This window comes from Bombus fervidus, chromosome 17, assembly GCF_041682495.2.
Source record: "Bombus fervidus isolate BK054 chromosome 17, iyBomFerv1, whole genome shotgun sequence".
Lineage (NCBI taxonomy): Eukaryota > Metazoa > Arthropoda > Insecta > Hymenoptera > Apidae > Bombus > Bombus fervidus.
In genome coordinates, this window is record NC_091533.1 from 719,527 (window position 1) to 743,540 (window position 24,014).

Sequence of the window (24,014 nt, forward strand, 5' to 3'; positions counted from 1 at the left end):
CTCATTAGATGAATGTCATATGACTTAAATAATATTTGTTTTATAACCAACAATAAAAGCTAATTTTTATAAAAGATTGTACATTATAAAAAGAACTAAAACTAATATTTATGTATCTAAAACTATTAAAAAATAATTGCTATACAAATATATGCTATACAGGAAATAAATAATTTATACTAAAATGTTAGACATCATTTACTATTACAATAGGATTCCATTTATATGAACAAATTTTGTCAGTCTCTAATTTAACTAACATGTTGACTTATTATACAAACTTGGGCTCGCTATCATACTTTTTATATAAATTCAAATTATTATATAGAAAGTACATATATAAAGTAGAGCTTTGTTTATCTTCATTAATCACACTTTGTTTACAGATACAAGTTAATAACTCAGTTTTAGATATTTGAACTTGTAGCTGATCTTCTATTATTCATTATCTAGCTATTTGTCGTATTCAGAACATATTTCATATATCCCAGTGAAGGAATATGAACACATTACTGAGACGATACTATATAACAATGAAGCTCAAAATTGGCTCAAATTATTAAAAAAATTTAATGTATCTATATCTTGGCAATATATCTTGGAAAGAGAATAATACTAAATTTTGGTAAAAAACATAATATCCTCAAACAACTGAAAATGGGCGAATCAACTTTGTCATCAGAATATAATATTGACAAATCAACCATATTGGGAATACAATCCAGTGAAGCTAAGTAAAATATACGTATTAAAGAAAAAAACAGGCGTAAAAAGAACGTAGTTAACCTTCATACATATGTCCCTTATGTGTCCATCTGCAAGAAAATAAAAATATCAAATTGTGTTCTCATCGACATCAATTCAACTCTTGTTTGACAAGTTTTTTCGTTCAGAAGATAACCTAACTCCTAATAATGCTATAATAGGTGTATGAATATGAATATGGAATGATGTAAATATCGTAAATATCATCACCATGTCCTAATAACTTAAACAGATTGAAACGCACAAAATCCCAAAACGTAAAAAGATATGAACAAAAAAAAAAGAAACAAAGGAATGAGCTGAAATTCAGTTATTTGAATAAGTGCAATAGAGAATCAATAAACTTTTATCATATCAATGATCCAATTATCTGAATTGTGTTATTACTATTTCCTAATATGTTCGGATGAACGTAGTTTTATTATGTAATACTCCATTTCATTACATCTAAATTTAAAACTATTATCAAAGCGTGTATAAGTTACTTTTCTAATACAAATACGTAGAAATTCATATTTTACAAATAATAATTTTATGATAGCTGAATATTTTTTTTACCGCTACTTTTTTTAATTATATTTTGACAAATATCCACAATTCAAGAATATAATTTTTATATGTATATTTCAGGTACTTACCCTCCGAAGATCGTGGTTGATCTGACAGATACAGGTAAGATTTAATTCTAAATATTTCTAAATTTATAATTGTTCATTCTTTATATTTAAATATAGTTTATATATACTGTAAATATATCTATATATTATACTTTGTATTAATTTTAGTACAATCAAAGACTTTTCATATATTTATATAGCCTTTTCGCAAAAATAAGCACTGTAATATAGATTTTAAGTTATTGTATCTCTCAAATACACCGCGACCTCTGAAGGAATTTTTACGACCGCGACCTCCGCAGGGTTAATATAATTACTTTTTAAAATTAGTACATTCTTCATATTAGATTTAAAAATTTAAATTTAAATAATAGAGACATCTCTCTGTTAATAGTTTTAGTCTCATAATTGTAAATTAATATTTGAAAACTAAAAAACAATAATACTTACTTTATCAATTTTATATTAAAAATTCTCATTTGTAAAATTTTGATGTGATACAAAATTAATATAATAAAAAATTCGATTTTATAAGTCATCAATATGATATTTTAACAGTTTTGGTAATGATGATACATCTGCTGTCATAAAATTATTTGACAAAGAGACTGCAGGAAAGACGTGATTTAATATGGCATAATAATGAAAACCAGCTGCTACAGCAACAAAAAGGTGCCAAATTGCATGTGCACATGGTATTCTTCCATCAGATTTAAAAAAGCCAATGCCAAAAATATAAAACAGTCCTCCCAATTTTAATTCAGTAATGTTATATTGATGATACTGTAAGTATTAAGGTATAAATTTTTAAATAATATACGATCATTATTATCTAACATTCTTAGTCATAGTCTTATTTTCAATGTATAATTATATACTTACTGCATTAATAATTGCATAACTAGGACCAATTCCTATAATTAAATAAAAAATTGTTTCTAACATTTTATATTGTTCATGGAAGATTTGTTGATACACTATACCCAATATTGCCATAATCCAAACAGCATAACGCATTGTAAATAATAATTCATCATTTGGGAAGTGATCTACATTTAACCAAGGAAAATAACTAGCAGCAATAAAAATGTAAATCATGGCACGATCACAACGATGAAGTGTTTCTTTAAGGTGTCTGTAATATAATTATTTGTTATTTCATTAACACAAAATGATAGACAAAGTTATATAAACTAAACTAAGTTAAAATATGTAATAGTAATTACCTGCTATTAATGCAGTAATGTACACCATGGAAACACGTTGAGACCGTAAAAATAAGAATCAAGGATGTGCCATATACATAAGCTGATACTAATTGGGTCCATGTCAGAGAGCGGCGAACCAATTCCAAGCTACCTATAACTGATGGTAAAACCCAAATCCCATGAGTAGCTACATTTGCCATGTGTTCTACAGAAGTAGGTATATATGCTTCGTTACTACATGCTGGAGGATTCATCCATTTTATTCTGTAAGAATTTAATACATCGTTTTAATACAATTTATTTCTTTTTAATATATTTATCTTTATTTACTAAATATTAGTATTGTATATCGTATATTATATATTTAACATCGTAAAATGTTTAATATATGTTTAATATTTATAATATATAAAGAAGGAAATGTACAAAGTACTATAAATATTTTATTCTGAAAAAATAAAAAGTTGTTCATACACAGTGTGTTATTAAAATTACAGTTATTAAACTTATAGTAAAATAAATTTTTCGAATTTAAAAATTCAGAATTTAGTACGTTTTTCAAGAACATTACATTTTCACGATTTTCTCGAAAATAAGACCCCCAACGTACTTTTGTTATTTTCGATTTCGTCTTATTTTAAACCATATTTTCATTTGTAACACAAATTTAGAACCACAGTGTATAATTATTATAATATATTTATATAATTATATTGATATATTAGTATAATTATAATACATATATATAAGGGCTGCATTAAGGGGCTATGCTACCATTGCAGCTTTAAAAATAAATCCTACAAAATAATGCGGAAAAAGAGATTTTGAGAAAAATCGTACTATATAATAACCAAATCTTATATCGCTTAAACTAAACACGTGTTAATTTTTTTCAAGAAAAGCTTCTGATTTGCATTATACCTTAGATTTCTTCATTGGCTTGAAGCAATAGAATATCCGTAAACAATTGTTTATTCGGAGGTTAAATTATTTTTCAAGGTCTTTTTAGAAAATTCTTCATGATTCTCAGAACTTCTGAATCTTATAATGTTCAGCTAATTGATGAAGTTGTGCAAATCACATTATCGCATTAGCTGCAATTTTTGCCAAAGTTACATTGATTTTACAGCATGCAATATTCAAGTACATACAAATTAAAAAAGGGTGAAATACTTTACAAGACCAAATAAAAGTGATTATTACAAGTGTAAACATATCTAAAAGAAAACTATATAGTAATTTACTTTATATAATAATTACTTTTTATACGATTATGAAATATTACATTTTTGAATTGCGTTTCGTATTTTTTACAATTGTATAAAAAGTAAACATACATTATAAAAGAGATATGAAATTTCTAGAAAATAGAGTCAATTCATATCAACTGATACATTATCACGAATATGAAATAAATAAAAAGATTATATCATAGTATAACATATATATAAATAAATTATTATTAAGAATAATATATGTCTTTAAATGTATTATCAATGTTCCACAATTGAATTAAAAATAATGTAGAAGGTTTAAATATCCATAGAAAAAATAAAAGTATTAAAAAAAAATTAAAATTATGAATAAAAAATGTCTTATTTTCGAAGGGATATTCGTATGTATTATGAATCACAAGTAACAGATAGTATGAGGACGAGGAAAATTTTAAACGCATTTTCCTCAAAACCATATTTTCTGAAATAACTTTAATAATAACTTGAATATCGTTCAACAATTCTGATCTTTGGCTATAATATTCTAAATAACGTTATTTATGGTATAAAATGCGACATTGCGTTGCTTGAGGAAAGGTGCCATGAATGAAGTCTTCTCCTTTACTGTATCGTGGGCTAAGCGAGTTCTAATGCAAGTGCGACGCCTGTCTGGGATACTGAAATACTCTCACTCGAAGATAGTATCCCGCTGGGAGTAGCCATCCACATGATAATTAGCAATAAAGCTAGAAAAATTTACCGAATGTCCAGCTGGACAAATTGCAAAGTACAAATTAAAAAAAAAAAAAAACTGAGATACTCTACCTCAACGGTTTTTACCCTGTGATTATTAATGTATTATTTGCATAAAAAATTTGTTGGTATATGTATTATATTTATAATGAATCTCTTTTCTTCAAATTTGAAGGTTGTTGATGAGCAGTTGATGAATATAATAACTATATACATATTTGACACATTAGGTCTTGAATTAATTTATTTAAATTTTGAAGTAAGTCTTGGAGATCCACGGCAACAAAAAATTATGTGAAGGAAGTCCGTGGTAAACAAAAGGTTAAGAATCGCTGCTCTAGCTCTAGCATTCTTTGTAGTTGTCATGGAAGGACATCCCACGTATAAACTAGCATTTTATATCAACTATAAGTCCTATTAAATTTCATTCACAGAATTCATAAAATCTCTGTTTTGATGAATAGATGAATTTGTTAAAATTTATTACCACTTTTTAGGATTGGTTCAAATAAAAATTTTGAAAAAGTGAAAAATTTTTAAATACATAAATTTTATTGTTCTATAATGACACAGTTATTGGTTATCTCATGGTAATTAGTAGATTGATATAACTCGTTTTTCTGTATTCTTCAACGGTGCTGCGTTTCAGTGGTAAGTTTGGTCAGTTGTTTAAGAAAAACTGATCATGATATGATCAGGTTATTTCGCTGTATTTAATTTTTGTATCGAGTTCAATTATCATATTACTACTGTATTTACACTCTTATTATTTCATTAAAATAAATAAAAGAAATGGCATGAGATTTAATTTGGTTGACTTTATGATTATACAATAGAAAAGCCAAATGACGCCAAGTATTTCGGGTACGGTAAATTTTAGGACAACTATACCTTAGTACTTCTATGCTAAGAACTCGTTATTATATCGAATTTGAACATGAGAAATTGAATATTCCATTTGACAAAAACAGGATTGGTCTCTTCCTAATTTTTTTGACATCTCTACTTGTAAAGAAATTATTGTTATCATATTGTGCATTCCTTTTTAAAGCTTACAATTTTCAGAAGTAATATTTTCGTTTATTGTTTGAAATAATTTGAAATATTTGAAAGTATTTCAGATAGTTCGTGAAATATCCTGTATATGCGTGGTCAAGAGCAAAATGCATTGAAACAGTCAAAGTTTATGATGCCCACCTAACGGTCAAATTGTCGACCTCAACTGATCCATAGAAAAAATTTTGGTGAAAACAGTCTACCCTTAAACTTAAAACATGTGGATTACCTGCAAAACCATTAACTCTATGTCATCGTCAGCCTAGTCATAATTTCAAACATTTAGCATTTGACGACTTTTCCTTTGCGTGTATAACGTCACTTGGTTTAAATTATTAGACCTATGATGATTGGGGAGTAATTACATACTTCGAAAAATAAAAGACGTGCTAGGATACAAGGAAGAAGAAATTTAAATGGGGGAATTTTCTTTTAATAAAAAATCATCTACAGGGTATTTCATCTAACTTGATCATCTTAAATATCTCGGTTATTTTTTATGATAGGAAAAAATATCACAGGAAGAGAAAATTCGGTTCGAAGGGACAAAAGTCATCGAATTATTTTTAAATGAAACTACATATTTTCATTATAACAGTCTTATAACTCCCAAAAAAAATTCAATGATGTGGAATATGTTGACCTTTACGAATCCTTCAACGAGAAAAAAAGTATGTATATGTATAATATTCACATATTGTTTCAATTAACATTTTTACTATTTTATTTTTCAATTACTTACAATGTGCCTGTTCATATTTTTGTAATTTTATCTAAGTCAAGCATCATTTTATGCGAAAATACGTTAAACAATGTTTTAATGTATTACGATTAAGTCGAAACCAAGGCCATATTAGGCATGTTTATACAAATCTTTTTTAACCTTTTTATGTCCTGAATTTATCTCTGCTGTATTTCTCATATACATCGAAGCACACTATATAATAGATTAATATATACATGTTCCTAGTATATAATCTCAATGTGTTCAATGAATGATGATTAATATTGAGTGGTACAGACGGTTATACGTTCATCGAACTCTCAGTAATCTGATATATACATATATATATACACACATTTTTTTTTAAACTTTTAACTGCTTTTATTTTGGAAAAAGTACAAAATTCTAATTATAATTTGAATTTTATGAAATTTTACTGCTTATTCGAACTTAATGTTTCATTGCATGAATCATAGCAAATTAAGAAATAATAAAGAAAATTAACCGTGCGAAATTAATATTACACTGATATTAAATGAAAATTATAGTAACATGCACTAAACTCCCGTAGAATTTGGAACAAATTACGTTAGTTAGTAATGAGATATTGTTCCGAGAATTGCTGGTTGTATAGCTCACATTTTTGACTCACTCATCACATACTGTTTACATACGTCGGGCATAAGAGTAAGAAATATCAAGAGCAGACAAGATAATACGTATGTAGAAAAATATTATTTAAATAATATTTACAGTTTTGTATCAATACTTCCACAAAGTTACTCCAAAATTCAAAACTTAAAATAGTACACAGTTATTTATTTTGTCATAGTGTAAAGAAATATACAGATTGATCCGTTAATTAATACAAGAAACAAATATTTTTTCACTAAAAAATATTACTTTTTAATGAAAACGTAAGTAAAAAATAGATATAATTATTAAATAGAACTTTGTTTTCATGAAGCTTTGAAAATTTGTTATAACATTAATTTAATTTAAAATTATTCGAATAATTTGAATTATAGTTTACCATTTTTCTATTATCACACATAAAAAAAATTGTACTGTATAAAAATTATGAATAGTATAATCAGTAGGAACATATATACATGAAAAATGTCTATTTATCAGATATAATGACATTGCTCGTATATGTTGCCGATTTTGCTTATAACGTAAACATTAGTATATTTCTCTTAGGTAAAAAATGCTATATACAATATTTCTATTTACCTGTGAATTATTCACATTAGTTTTTTAATTCTTAACTTTAAATGCTAATATTTTCTAATGTAACTACAAAAAAAGAAAAAATGCACAAAATATTTCTCTATATTATATATAGGTATTCAAATACAAAATTTTATATATATGCTATTATATAAATTGTGCAATACTTTTTGTGCGTATCATAGTATCATGTTACGAAATCATCGAATAAAGTTCATATTCGCACGTCATTTCTCTGATTTACAATTATCCATTAATTAACGACAGAAATTGAAATATTTTATAAGAAAAAATTTATTTGATATAATTAATCATTTCTTCTAATTATTCATTATTTTTTACATTATCGTTCATTATTTATTATATTATTGTGTACAATTAATTTTACAATGTTTTTTAGATATTTTAATATAAATTGAGCTGTTAACTAAAAATATGAACGTCATTAATCGACAGCCAATAGCCGCAGCCGCAGCAATCACTTTCTGTTTGCTATCTCATCTTGTTAGACAGACTATACATCCACCTGTTTTAATGATTTTAACTAACATCATATATTTTCATCTTTTGGATACAAGAAATCGTAAATTAACGCTATAATAAAAAAAAGGTTTACTTAGCTTAAAGAAAAAATTTTTATTTTTCTTCTTATGAAATTTAATCATTTTATACAAATGATTAATTTTGATTTTCTCGAACAAAGCGTCTATTTAAATCATAATTTTATAGAAAATAAGTATAAACTCATTGTTATCCATTTTTATTATTATCATTTTTTTAATCTTGATAAAAAATTTAGAATGCTACTCATTTACTTGCAAACTCATTGTTATTCTAAATAAAAATGATTGTTTGATAATTTTGACATTTTTCATGGTTATAAGAAAGATGTTTTCAGATAAGGAAATATTGAGAATTGCAGTTATTTCATATTCTGCAATAAAAATATGAGTGACTTTAGTAAATATGAGATTGACTCTTTTAAAAAGTTACTATCCAAATTAGGATTTTTATTAGTAACTGCTGAATTACTAATAAAGCTGAAAGAAGAAAATGCTACATATACATATATACAAATAAATTATACATACAATATTGATTTAGAATATAAAATATGGAAAAAGGAATGTTTAAAAGATGTGAAAGAAAATTATAAACTGAAGACGTTTAGAAGACAATTAAATCGTATAAATCTACCATAAAAAAATTAAAATAAGAACGTACATATATATATATATATATATATATATATATATATATATATATATACACATTGTTCCAATGAACAAATCACAATTCTTGCTCTGTATTTTTTAAGGCATATAAAGCATATAATGCAAATCAACTGAGCATGGAAAAGACCAAAATAGTAGTTTTTGAAAAAAAAAGAACAAGAGGAGACAAAGAAAATGGAAATGGGGAGAAGTGGAAGAGATAAGATACGTAGGGTACATACCACAGAAAAACGGCAATGATGAAAAACACATACAAGACACGGAAAAGAGAGCAACAATAGCAATGAAGAAAACATGGAACATGGGAGAAAGAATTTTCAAACAGGACTACAAGAGGAGAATGAAGATGTTTGGAGCACTGGTAGAAAGTGTGGCGCTGTTTGGAGCAGAAGTATGGGGCTAGAACATAGAAGAAAGGCTGGATACAATACAAAGAAGACATGTGAAATGGGTCGTAGGTTTAGATACGACAACACCGAACTACATAGTAACAGAGGAATGTAAACTAACAGAAATCAAAGAAAAAGCACTAAGAAGAGCAGCAAGGTATGAAAGGAAAGCCATAGAGTTTTGACTAAAGGAATTAGTAAAATTGTGCATAAAGGAAAGAAATAGAAATTGGGGAAATGGCCAAGAAGGGAAAAGAGCAAGAAAGAGAAAGAAGGAACTAGAAGAGGTGAGAAATGGAGGAACACAAAGAGAAGCAAGAGAAGAACAAGGAAGGACGACAGTAGACCAAATTATAGAAGAAAGGAGAAAGAGAGAAGCAAAAGAAGGAGGGTGGGGAAGGATATGGGAGTCAAATTATAATAAACATTATAGAAAAATTGTCAAAGAAGAGTTACCAAAATACTTAGAAGGGAGGATGAAGTGGAAGGACAGAAAAATACTAGCAACATTCAGATGTGGAAAGGAAACCAAAGCAAGGGAATACTGGAAAGAAGAAGAAGAAAAAAGATGCAGACTATGTAAAAGGAAAGAAGAAAACCTGAGACACATAATAGAAGAATGCGAAATAACGGGAGGGCCAAAGGAAACAGAGAAAATATTAAACAAGACGGGAGAAGGAATAATGGAACTGAAAACAATAATGGAGAAGAGAAGGGCAATACAAGATGGGGAGGAACGACAATAAGGAAGCACAGCATGGAGGCAAAAGCCCAAAAGTTGCAATAGTCTTAGAGATAGAATATACAACGGAGTGCAATATAATAGAGTAGATAAGAGGGGAGATAGATACATAAGAAAAGAGATGTAAAACCAAAAACTTGTCCAAAGCCGAAAGGCATGGACTAAGTAAAAATAAAAAATATAATAATGTAAATCTAGAAAGTATTGAAAAACAAATAATGATAATAAATCAGTATTCTTCTTATAAGAAATATACAGGATGTTTATTCTAATGTTTTACTTAATTCTTTATTCATTTATAACAATGTAACATAAAAACTTACTAACAACTTAGTATGAAAATGAAATGTAAAAATATTTGTTTTCATAATAAATAAAAGATCTCCTTGAGTTCGTTAAATAGAGCAGTCAAAAGTATAAAATCAATATTTTTTTGTTTGTTATACAATATATTTTTGTCAATAGTAGCATAAAACTTGTTTGATATTAATATGTGTAAGTAACATATAACAGTGACATAATAAACAAAGGATTTTATAAATATACACAAATAATAGATAAAACAAAAGATTCCATATTATTTTAAAAATTGTGAAATGTGCACTAAAGTTTACATAAATGTTAATACACAAATATATATAATACCTACTTGTCAACCTACATTTGATGATAATACACGTTCCATATATTCCAAAACATTGTAAAGATTTAATAGTTCAGTATCCATACAAATTGGATCTTCTATAGATAACATTACTTGATGAAATTACTTCTTTGTCCACTTATAAGCAGAATAGCAATGCATTTCATTATAATAGGCCCAATTAAAATTTTCAATGCATGCAAAGTTTTAATTCTACTAGCAAACAGGATGAGAATTAAAAAATATAATGAAGGAAATTTATTCATAGAGAATGTAGATAAAAATGCAGGAAAATGATTTCTTATTTTTAAATTTATTAAATAGAATACTTTTTCATTATACAACAGTTACGTAAAATCTTAAATTTCTTATGTAAAAGTATTATTAAAACCAGTTATATTATATAAGAAAATAAACTTCTATGGTTTCATACAGATATACAAAGGAAATACAGTATACGATAACATGCTACATTAAAAATATAAAGTATTATTTTTTAGAATACTTTATAAATAAGGATAAAGGCTAAAATTTGTCATTAAAAATGTAAATAGGATATCATGCAAAAATGAAATATAATCAAATATTTTTCTTATAATGTTAAACATGAATTTAAACAGCCATTGTTTCACTAGTTGCAAAAATTAAGCAAGTTAACAAGATACTAAATGTGGAAACAGTTAACATTTGTTAATTAATATTAGTTGTATTGTTATATCTTACTCTTTAATGCGTCGAAATCGAAAAAGATTTTTTATTGGTGCTGCAACGAATTGATGAAGACCAAACATATCCGTATTTCCCAGGAATTCAGCAAATTTAAGTATATAAAACCTCAATGCAACAAATCAGTTTGATGATTAATGTAAATTATTAATTTACGCGATACTTATTTCTTTTTTACCTCATGCTTCATATTTTCAAATTATACACATAAAATATTAAATATTGACAGAACTAATACGTCTCTTATATTAAATGGGTTATTCATTCATCATTAACACTACCGCTATCGTTGTCGCAGCACTACTGAATACTGAACCAAACGTTCTTTAACCACTGCAACTAACCACTATGAAGGCCAATGAAGGCGATAGGATAGAAGCAGAAGTAAGAGTAAGAAGTAAGCATGTACATATGTATATAGATATTTATAAAAAGTATATACCTAGATATAACTATCGAGTTACACTAGATCGCATTTTTTTGCATCCTTATCTACGTTTATCATTTTTATTAAATAGTAAATTTATATTCATATTTCCTTGTTCATAAATTAAAATTTTTATGTGTATATGATAATTTATAAAATTATTAACAGACAGTAGATAATAGAAAAATAGTACATTAGTAGATAATCTTTACAGTACAGTAGAGTAGTAGATATGTTATATATATCTAGTTTATGAAAAATTATACTTAATATATATTGGTTGATGCTATATATAATAATGACATATGCACATACGTATTATTTTTTAATTATCCTTTTGAATAATCTTTCTTCGTAGTTTCATTTGGAATTAAATTAACTCGAATTAAGGTTCATATATACCCTTAGATGTGTACTGAGTCTCTAGATCATCTTAATGAGATTAAATAATTATACAGATAATTATTTAATGGTTAGACAGTAATTCTTTTTCAGTATGTATATTTGTTTTGTATTAAGAGTCATAATTTAAGAAAGAAGGAATTCAAAAAGTAGCTTTTAACTTCAGTTTAAATTTTAAGTGTACTTTATAATTATAAAATAGTTTCCTAGTGCAAATTCTTTTTTAGCTTTTCTCGAGTGACTGATCTTTAAATGTAAATACATACATATAATCAGTATGAAAATGTAATAAGCATACTCCAATGTAAATTTCTTATTGAAGCCTAGCATTTTTTACGAATGACATATTTTCTAGTTATTATAGACAATATAATTGGAAAAAATACTTGAACGCTTTTTAAATTATTAAAAATTATCCGACATCATATAAACAATTTGTTAATATAATAATGGAACCTTTGTCCTAAACATTTTATTTTTCATTTTTTTTAATATTTTTATATTATAAGTCTTTTAATTTATCATACCAAAAGCGCGCGCGCGCATGCGCATTTGTAATTTATGTAACACTGAAATACATATTATATCTGTACACACACACACACACACACACATACATACATACATTTTTATGTATTAATATTTATTTAATTTTGTATTTTAATAGCATGTTATAATTAAATATAATTCATAAATAATTGTTAATAAAGGAATGGAGGTATAGATATAAGTACAACATGTTTCCCTTATTAACATATTTATTGGTTTGTCAAGATATAAGAAATGATTTTATTAATATAATAATTACAAAATAAAGTTTATAATAAAGAACGACATGAAAAGTATTATAACAGTGTTTAATTATTCGTATTAGTTGTCATGACAATAAAATGTATTAAATAAAATTTGATGTTTCAGTTTCGTCGTTCCGCCAGTTAGTCAGCTTAGTAGAGATTGTCAGCTGTTCGATATATGAAACATTGGTAGTATGAATCTGTACACTGCGCTGTATACATAGTCACTTGTAGGAATCGTCGACACCGACTTCGACATCTGTTCACAAATCTTGTAGAAGGGTGCGCGTGCGTGTATTTGTATGAGCATACGTACAAGGAAAAAGAGAAACAGATAAAGAGAGGCAATAAAAATAAAGAGAGAAAAGGATATAAAAAGAAATTAAGAAAGAAGTGGATAAAGTGTTCTTACGCGGATCGTCCGTGCGATTTATGCAAAATCTCGTGCATAACGTGGATGTATTGACACAAGGATTAAAATACAGTATATCAGGACTAATGAACCTCGCAAATCAGACTACTGATCCTCAAAGTCGTGTTTTCTTTGTTAACTTCAATCAGGATTGCACGTAAGTGTCGCACCCTCGGTTGTGAAGTGAGGACGTCGTCCTTTGTTCCCTAACCTTATTGTTACTTCGTTACGAAGTGAAATTTGTTTTTTTTTTTATATATCCTGTGTATTAATATATCCTTGTTTCATCAATTACATAAAACATTCTGTATTTTGTGTATACCTGCTGACGCGTACATATCTAGATTTCTTATAGTGTTTCTATTTCTCTGCGTTATTCATCTTCGTTTACCTATTATTGATGCGTATTATTGATGTAGTAGTCATACATATCGATTACCCTGCATATCATTGTTATAAAATGATTATTATGATTAAAATGATTATGATCATAAAAATTTGTATATACCTAATGCCTTTTATCATTATCATGTTATTATCTTGGTTTCTCTGTTACTTTTAATTTGTCATCATTGTTTCAAGCTGCCTTGAAGAAAGAAGAATTATTTCCTTATTAATTAATCCGTTATTAATATATAATACTTTATATTTTACAATATCAATATATTTGTAATAACTATTACTATACTAACTATTACTAATTGCTAATGCAATGTAATTTAATTTGAAATCTTGTTAATGTTTCAAAGCCCTGTATCTTATTGATAATAGTCATTCTATATAAAATTCATTTCAGATCTTTGGCAGTAGGATCAAAGGCAGGCTACAAACTTTTTTCTTTAAGCTCTGTTGACCATCTTGAGAAAATATATGAAAATGGTAACAAATTTTTATACATTTAAAAATAAACATTGAAATTGTTTGTATATATTAGTCATATATACATGCATAGACAAGTATTTTATATTTTTAGAAACCTTTAATTTAGAAATTATGTTTTCTTAATATATATTCTGTTATCTTTAGTATCTTTTACCATATCTCTTTACTGGATCATCTTTTCAATTATGTATCATTATGTAAACTACAGATACTGAAGACATATATATTGTTGAACGACTATTCAGCAGCAGTCTTGTGGCGGTAGTTAGTTTAAGATCGCCTCGTAAACTCAAAGTTTGTCACTTTAGGAAGGGCACTGAAATTTGCCACTATAGTTATTCTAATACTATTTTGGCTGTGAAATTGAATAGGGCAGTAAGTTTCATCATATTATAATAGCAATTGTGAATGTATGATAGTATGATAATAGAAACTAGTTTATTTAAATTTTAATTTTAGTTCCTTTCATTGAAATAAATATTTTGTGGATGAAATTAAGTTTGTGTATTATCTCAAATTATGTATTTTGATACATAAAGCTATGAAATAACATTTGTTAAACTATTTTTGTAGAAATTAGTTTTAATCTTTTCTTTATTTAATATGAAGGAGACTTGAACATAAGAAACATGAACATTCTTGGAACAACTGATTTAAATGAGACTTTTCCTAAATAATATCAGTTATAGATAGATCAGACGTATCAAATATTTCTATAAACGAGTTTCTATTAATAAAACGATATACATCATATTATCATAATCTTTTTAAATATATAGGAATTATAAAGTAATATAAATTTACAGAGATTAGTGGTATGTCTGGAAGAATCATTATATATTCATAACATAAGAGACATGAAAGTGCTACACACAATTCGTGATACTCCACCTAATTTAGCAGGTCTGTGTACACTATCAATAAATAGTGATAATTGCTATTTAGCTTATCCAGGTTCAAACACAATTGGTGAAGTTCAAATATTTGATGCAATTAATCTTGTAAGTATTATAAAAATCTTAACAAAGATAGGGATTATACATTTAAATGTACTTTTTATTTTTAGCAAGCTAAAACTATGATTCCTGCGCATGACAGCCCATTGGCAGCACTTGCATTTAGCCCTAATGGTACCAAAGTAGCTACTGCTTCCGAAAAGGGTACTGTAATTAGAGTTTTCCATGTAAGTTTAATTATTCATATGGCATTAATTATTTGATCAGTTCCTAAATTTAGATGCATTGCTGAAGGTTCTTTATATCTCTGAAGGTTCATGATGGTACAAAACTGTTTGAGTTTCGTCGTGGAGTTAAGCGATGCGTATCTATAAGCAGTCTTGCTTTTAGTGTGGACTCTATGTTTCTTTGTTGTTCAAGTAATACAGAAACAGTGCATATTTTCAAGTTGGAAGAACCAAAGGAAGCGTATGTAATTTGTCATTATTTAACTTAATGCTACCATCAAATTTTCATTTTAATGATTCAAATTTTCTTTTATTATTATCAGATTGCGGCAAACAACAGAAGAATCACAAACTTGGATGGGATACTTAACAAAGGCTGTATCTGCATCAGCTAATTATTTACCATCACAAGTAACTGATGTTTTCAATCAAGGACGTGCCTTTGCTAGCGTCCATTTGCCATTTCAAGGATTAAAAAATGTTTGTGCCATCACAGTGTAAGTTTAATTAATAAATTACGTATGTAAACATATATACTTTTTCTAAAATGTATTTTATTATACAGCGTACATAAAGTACTTAGGTTGTTGGTGGCTAGTGCTGAGGGTTATTTGTATGTTTATAATTTGGACTCAACTGAAGGTGGAGATTGTACATTGCTTAAACAACATAGGTTTGTACTCTTACAATACAATATTTCTAATTTAGTTCATATTTCATCAATAATTTTGATATTTAATTATTTTGTATTGCACATAACTTCTTGTCTATCATGTACAATTACATATAACCTGTCTGATTTAAATATATGCATGCTATTATTTTTTAACTATTGAAAATACGTACAAATTTTTCTAATTTACCATCCATCTAGTAGTTACAGTTTTTCCTAGCATTTCCTTAAAAATCATTGTATATGATTGAATCAATTATATATGATAATTTTCTTTAATAACTTAAATTTTTCTTACATCTATTCCCAGATCTTTCAAACTTTTCCTGAGTTTAACAAAATATATACTTGTACATTTTTTTAAACAATTCAGTGTATTTACATGAAAATTAAATTTCTATAAATTGTTTTAAATTAATTATTTAAAATTCTTTTATAGCATAAAATATATTTATATTTAATTTATGTTATAAGATTAGAATAACTATTCCTAAAATAAGTAAAGATATACTAAATAAATCAATCTGTTGTGCCAAAAAACTTTATTGTAATAGACATAAAGTTATTACATTACGATGTACAATAAAATATTATTGTTATTATATCATAAAATATCATTTAAATTTTCTAGTCATGTAAATAATGAGATATAAATGATAAATTACATTTATAGACTAGACGGTAAACGAGATGAAGTGGATTGTGCTAGTGCGTCTACAGCAGGATCTACAGAACCTCCTTCAGGAACGAATACTGCACGAATAGTACAAAATACAGGTATGGCAATATCATAAGTATTTCAATATATTAAAAATAATGTAGGTTTTACGATCGAGCGTGTTGACGATAAAGATATATCATTCATATGAAACTGACACATTAACATAACTATACTATAATATTATAAGATTCATTGAACTTTAATATTCGATTTAAATACTGATGAATTCTTATCTTAAAATCAAGAAATGCTTAAGAGTTTTTGTTTTAAAATATTTACAGATTAAGTTTGGCTTGCCTTCTCTGTTTTTAAGACAAACGTATGTGTATAGATACATTATAATTGCTGTAGATGCAGTATTTACATGCACAAATTATAATTGTACATCATATTTTGTTAATGCATATGTGCATTTATTTGTACACAATATGGTTCTTATCTATATTTATGTTGTAATTAATATAACAAAAGTTTATTAAAGAAACTGTATATTTAAAGAAGTGAATATTATATTTATTTTTGACAATATAGATTTTGACATATTGTAGCATTTTATATTATACAGAATGTAAAAAGTTGAAATAATTTTACCATGTACAAAAAAAATATTCAGTATTTAGTTCTACTTTTACAAACTAAATACCACATTGGATATAACATATTAAAATCAAATTATATTTTTGTATATGCAGAAATGTATATAAATGAATATTGTAAAACATGATAAATGTTTTTTTATATTCAGAATCATGACAAATTTTATTTTTTTAAATATTAAGATTAATGAACAATACAACATGACTCACGACTAATAGGAAATTATGAAGAAATCCATTTTATAATACTTTAATGAGTTATTAATGAAGATTATATTTTATTAATATTTATTACTATTTAACGCAATTTACTAAAATACATACATGAAGATTAATGTTCTTAATAATAGATATGCGTAATGTGCATATTTGTGCATAGGGTACATATTAATATAAGTTTGTAAAGTAATTATCATTATCATAGAATTGGAAATACATATTTTATTAAAGTTATTTTTACATCAGATACAAATTAAAAATAAATAAGTGTTTAATGTACATAAATACATTCTTTTTCAAAATAAATACAATAAAGAGCATAACTAAATTAATAACAAAATTGTTTATAAACAATCATTATTTAACATAAAATTACAAAATATATAATTGAATAGAGAAAGTAATACCATTTTGATTAGTATACTACAAAGACATAACTTTAATTGTTTCAAATTTTTCACTTTATCGAATGATAAAGTAAATGTATGAAAACTCAGTTTTGTATTGAATAATATGCTTTTAAATTTGTAAGAGCATAATATTTTTGATAGTGTGGAAGGAGTCTGTATATAGTACATATATACATATATTTTTAGATTGATCATTCAGTCCTATACTTATTAAGTTTTACTACATAAATTTAAAAATAATGATAAAATATATGAATTAACTTTGTTAAATAACTTTCTTTTTATTACAAATTTACGATAAAATTAAATTTTGTATTGTTTCCTAGAGAACACTAAAAACAGTAACAAATGTTAAATATTAACAAATTATTCATCTGTTTGGTTATATTAATCTGGACGATTGGAATTTACATAATATAAATTACATTATGTTTACATAATATGTTTTTGGAGGTAATATTTATGAGTGTTTAATTAATTCAATAAGTTTTGTTTTGAAATGTCGCCATATATATATATATATATATGTATATACATATCAGAGATGCACAAAATCAAAGATATTTTTAATTTTCAAGTTAAAATGAAAGTGATATATTAAAAATATATGATGCATGCACATATACAATTGAATAATTGTTTAATGTCTTGAAATTTTAGATTGTCTTGCTATGGAGACAAATGTATTTTTATAATGCTTTGTTTGCAAATAAAATTTTAAGTCTTCATTATTAATAAAAGTAATATATTAAGTTATCATAGTGAACTGAAATTACGCTAACTTTTGTGTATACAAAATTAATTATATATTGCTCAATGTAAAACTGAGCTTTTCAATTCATGTTATTTATTTACAGATGTATATAGGACAAAAGTTTGAAATATTAAAAATACAGTTTTAACAATTAAGATTTAAATAATTACAGAGAATAATGTATTCTTAAAAATTGTTGTTATTAGTTTAATTATGCTTCCTTACTGTATGTAATTTAGTTGGTTCTAGGACGTTGTTTTAGGTATTTTGAATTATGACATATGATAATCGTTAAAATGTTATTAAGAAATATATCTATCAAATGATTAATTACAATTTTAGAAATATTTAGAACAATATGTCCTAACTCCTTTTAAATAAGATACTTATACAATGCTTTTAGGAAAAATGATGTTCTTAATTGCGTAGTAAAATTAAATTATTCTTTTGTTTTATTATCTATTATAAATACTACTTATCTAATCCCTTGTGCTGACACTATTTATCATTTTTTATTATTTACTTTATATTTTCTCTTTCCTTGCTTCTAACCCCTCTTAAGTAAATAAGTAACTTCTTTAGGGGCTAAAGGGGGGCCCCAACAATTGACTTTACTTGATGTAATTTTTTTCTTTTTATTATCCACTGAAGCCTGCATAAATAGCTACGCGGGTGTGTTGCGCGGCCGCTCGCCAGACTCCATGTCAGGTACTGGTATATTCTCTATTCTGTCCCTTGCTTTTTTTCACTCTCATTCTCCATATACATTCTACTTAAAAATTCTTTTACTGTGGTTTTTCTGCTATAATTAATACTTTATCCTACATATTTTTTTGTATATGTAGTGAGTAAAAGAATGAGAGTAATATTAAGTAATTCTTACATGGTTTGGGTGCTATATATTTTAAATGTATATTTACTAAAATTTAATAATCATAGTTTAAATATACTTATAACAACAAACATAATATTACACTATTAAAGAGCAACTACTTACAAGCAATAATTAATATGCACTTGGGTATGTATAGAATACCAAATTTTATTTTTGTGTAACTAAAACAAAATGAAAATCTGCATATCCGAATTTCATGTTTACTATTATAATTTAATTTGATAGTAAACTTTTCTTGATTATTAAAATACTTTGAATCATAATAATATAGACAAGATATTTAAACATTCGAAATTAATAATCAAGAAAAAATAAATTTGCTGGTAATTACTTTATATTATAAGAAAGTAAAATATGCATTAAGATATTTTAAATGTATGAACGTATATTATTTTTAAAATATACAAGATGTCCCACTCAACTCTGCCACCCTTAATTACTTTCTTATTTGTTGTGAAACAAATAAATGTTTAGAGAGGAACATTATTGTATTTCAGAATGGAAATTAGGCTCTGAGAGTGAAAATCATCTCAAGTCATATTTTAGTATTAGTAAAGTTTTTCCTTTTTAAGCGGAATGGCTTATTTTTTTGTTTATCATTAAAAAGTTTAGATCAAAATGCATCACATACCATGATCTTGAAATAACCTGGGCAGAAAATTTTCCAAGTAGATAATTGAGATAGAAGCTCAAATGAATTACAGAAACAAAATGAACAGTTTAATCGCATTCTTTATTATTTTAATGTGCTAAAGTGCATGATTAAAGATATTGTATATAGCAATTTTCAGGCTTCTGAAGTGAAAGTGCGTATTTCCAATATCATATGTGCAAGCATATCTTTGGATACAGTAAAAAGAGCTGGGCCTGCATTAATTCTACATCTGAATAAATGTATTGAGTTTGAAAAAGAATACATAATATGACTAAAATGCTATTTTGCTTCTGCAATTCATTATTCATGAGCTTTTACCTCAATTGTTTAGGTAGGAAATCTTCGGGTTATTTGAAGGTCATAGTATGGGATATGCTTGGGTGCATTTTGATCTCATTTTTTTAATGGTAAACAAAAAACAAGTTCTTTCTTAAACAAAAACATTATTAGTAAAATCTCAGAAGATGTGATTTGCTCGATGATTTTCATTCTCATAGCCTAATTTCTCTTCTAAAATATAATAATTTTCTGTTGAAACATTTTTTTGTTCGATGACAAATAAGAGAATAATCAAGGTGGAGTTAGGTGAGGCACCCTGTATATGAGCTATATTTCAATGAATGAAATGTGTATTTATATATAAGTTAAATTTTATTTTATTAGAAATAAAATTATTAATTATATTTCTAATTATATTTGTATCACAATATTAGGAAATAATATAAATAAGTAAAATATTAATAATTTTGAAGAACAGATAAATTTCTCTGATTTATTGTGAAAGATATTTCTTGTAAATTAATGTTAATGAGTCTTTTAATTATTAACATTCATTAACAAATGTTGCAACTACATTTCGAAAAAATAATAAAAACAATGATAATTGAAATATTTTTCCGTTATATTTAGTTTTGTATTGATAAAATTTTTTAATGAAATATGATATGAAAAATATGTCAATGTATCATTAAATTATAATTTCATACATCTTTATCGTTACATCCGCTTAAAATGGTTATTAATTTGAATATTTATGATCGAAATAAATAAATGGATTTTTATAGAGTCAGAAAAGTATCACGAGATGATAGCAGCAACTGAGAGTCCACCAGGCTTTTCGGGTTCCTTCCGTTTGAAAGATGATGCTGAATTTCCACCTGTTACGCAAAGGACGGATTGAGTGTAATAATTGAGGCATATCAAAAATTATGAGGATGAATTATATCTAACAGTGATTGAAATTAGAACACTGAATACAGATCAACTATGAATCTATAATCATAGCTAATGTTGCAAATTCAGGAAAGCAACAAATTCTTTTTTAATGAAAATATTATAAAGAAACAGTGATGAATTTGTATAAGTTATATAAATACTAAAGCTATCATATATCTAGATATTCATATCGTATCAAAAGTTAATAACTTGAAAGAATTCTTATGATACTTTTAGTTTCAGTTTTTCAAGTCAGTATTTTGTATTAGAATTCTATTATCATCAAAGAGCATGCAGTTGATTTTAGAAAGTTTAGTAATTTAATGATGGTTACTGCAATGCTTAAAAGAAAATACATTGAAAAAATTCAAGGTGTATATGCTTGAAAATATTTAGCAAAAATGTTTAACATAAACTTATGTGAAACAGTATGTAGACATTTAAGTATTTTTACTATGAATTATTAAAACAATGTTTATAACAAGATACTACATACATTAGACATGCAAAAACATTTTTTTCAGTACATAATATTCTTATTGAATGTTTTGTACTTATTTTTATTGAATTACTGTATTTTGTAATTATATATTGTCATATTCTGTGTGTTCAGTGATTAATAAAACAACCTCTTATTCTTTTAAGAAATATTATAAATTGACGTTTTGGGAAAAGTATAATACTTACATGTTTTTAATAAACTTGTCCATGAATATTTTTCAAAAATGAGATATTCTGAAAATACTTGTGATAACATATTCGTGTTTTCTTTATATATGAAATACTTCATATAATGTAAATGTGAAAAATAGATTTATATAAACAGTTATATATAAAATGAAATGAATTTCATTATATTTGAATTTTTATTCAAGTTAAAATTATTTTGAACATAAAATATTTACAATGCGTATGAAGACATCTTTTAGGAAATAATATAATTAAATATCATTTATTAAACCAAGACATTGAAAAAATTTTATCTTTTTTTCAATTATTGTACTTTATTCAGTGTATAATAATGCAATTGTTATATATTTAGTATGTTTTCAATAGTCTCGTTTATCAAAAAATTGAATGGATTCCATTATTTTTCATGTTTTTCTTAAAGTAAAATTCTAGTTGAAAATATTTTATCAGTTTGTTTAAATATTTTCTATATATAGTATCAATCAATTTTTAAATTTATTATAACCTTATATGTATTATGCATAATGAAGGATTGTGGCATTTCTGAAGGTATATTATAAATTCCAAGTAGTTTTCCTATATTGTGTTAGTTTTATGACGTTTTTTTTTGTTATATTATCAATTCCACTTATATATTTCCGCACTTTGCTTGCTCTCTATATTTATTCTAAACTTGATATTTGTCTTTACTTTTGAATGTTTAAAGTAATAGAACAAAGCAAAATTCAGGATATTATATTTACATATTTGTAATTAAAAATTTTTATATGATACAGATCTTGTGTTGTCTGTTGTCCTTGTTATTTCATTTATTTTCGATATGAACTGTTTTAATTCATTCAATACATTCACATTTCAAGTCTAAAACAATATTATATACTGTCTATGACTTTACATCTTTGTTTATAATTTTGAAAATACATAAGCAATAAAATTTTGTTCTCATTTTATAATATATGCTTTAATCTAAGGATGAAGACAACATAGTTATTTAAAACAATAATATTATTTTAAAAAATAGGCAATAATCTATGTAATTATTAATTCAAATACTGTAGACCCATAATGTCTTTCGGTGCTTTTGTATGAACGTAATGTCTTGTTTAGTAAATAATTTAACTTTTATAAAAATAAGTAATGTTAAAAACAAGTGTACATACGCATATATAATAAATTTTTAAGTACTGACATTGCATATAAAACTTCTTACGAATATATGTAATAATGATGCATTGCTTTTAATTATGAAAACATTCAATCTTCCTAAATTTTGTGCGTTATAAAACAATTATATTATTAAACATAATAATAAACTTTTATACAATAAACTATTATTCTATTATAATATTCTTTATTCATTTTACATAATGTATTTAATGCAACTTTAATGTTTTGTAAAGATGTACTGTTATGATTCCATTAGAAATATTAAGAGGTTGGGAAATTTTGCAACAATAATATGTAGATATACTTTTAGAGAATGAAAATAAAAAATGTTAAATCAAATAAAAAGGTATGTAAAGCGTGAATTAATCTAACTTGCAAATATCTAATGTAATGTAAGATATAATAATATACTATTTAAAATGTGGTTTAATTTTTGCTTTTTCTTCTTTTCAATGTGCATACAAATATTTTAATAAATATTCATAAAAAATGTGTATCCACAAATTTAAGTTAATTAGAGTTTAAAATGTAGCATTTTGTAATAACTTGTAATAAAATTTGTAAGTGCTGCATAAATAAATAATAAATAATTTGAACTATCAATAATTTCAGAA

The 24,014-nt window shown here is 25.5% G+C and overlaps 2 protein-coding genes and 1 long non-coding RNA gene across 8 annotated transcripts; 2 read left to right on the plus strand and 1 right to left on the minus strand.

Annotated features, from left to right (window-relative positions):
* Positions 1-131: 131 nt before the first annotated feature.
* Positions 132-11,621, minus strand: LOC139996117 (monocyte to macrophage differentiation factor 2). 4 transcript variants are annotated; one of them, XM_072020233.1, is made up of 6 exons: positions 11,303-11,440; positions 10,598-10,792; positions 2,609-2,854; positions 2,265-2,517; positions 1,833-2,165; positions 132-815 (listed from the first exon to the last, which is right to left on the minus strand). In XM_072020233.1, the coding sequence occupies exons 2-5, from the start codon at positions 10,633-10,635 to the stop codon at positions 1,911-1,913; spliced, it is 792 nt and encodes a 263-aa protein (XP_071876334.1). In that variant the 5' UTR covers positions 10,636-10,792; positions 11,303-11,440; the 3' UTR covers positions 132-815; positions 1,833-1,910. The 4 variants fall into 4 exon arrangements, with proteins under 4 accessions (XP_071876334.1, XP_071876335.1, XP_071876336.1 ...); XM_072020234.1 differs by having other exon boundaries at positions 10,598-10,795; positions 11,303-11,431; XM_072020235.1 differs by lacking the exons at positions 10,598-10,792; positions 11,303-11,440 and adding an exon at positions 11,484-11,621.
* LOC139996123 (uncharacterized) lies at positions 2,395-3,063 on the plus strand. Its single transcript, XR_011802138.1, has 2 exons — positions 2,395-2,513; positions 2,624-3,063. It is a non-coding gene; the product is annotated as an uncharacterized lncRNA (long non-coding RNA).
* Positions 11,604-23,421, plus strand: Atg18a (Autophagy-related 18a). Of its 3 annotated transcripts, XM_072020228.1 has the most exons (12): positions 11,604-11,702; positions 13,053-13,497; positions 14,137-14,219; positions 14,431-14,597; positions 15,029-15,223; positions 15,289-15,405; positions 15,492-15,646; positions 15,729-15,902; positions 15,971-16,078; positions 16,752-16,855; positions 19,430-19,486; positions 21,393-23,421. In XM_072020228.1, the coding sequence occupies exons 2-12, from the start codon at positions 13,361-13,363 to the stop codon at positions 21,506-21,508; spliced, it is 1,413 nt and encodes a 470-aa protein (XP_071876329.1). In that variant the 5' UTR covers positions 11,604-11,702; positions 13,053-13,360; the 3' UTR covers positions 21,509-23,421. The 3 variants fall into 3 exon arrangements, with proteins under 3 accessions (XP_071876329.1, XP_071876330.1, XP_071876331.1); XM_072020229.1 differs by lacking the exon at positions 19,430-19,486; XM_072020230.1 differs by lacking the exons at positions 19,430-19,486; positions 21,393-23,421 and adding an exon at positions 17,081-17,354.
* Positions 23,422-24,014: the final 593 nt, after the last annotated feature.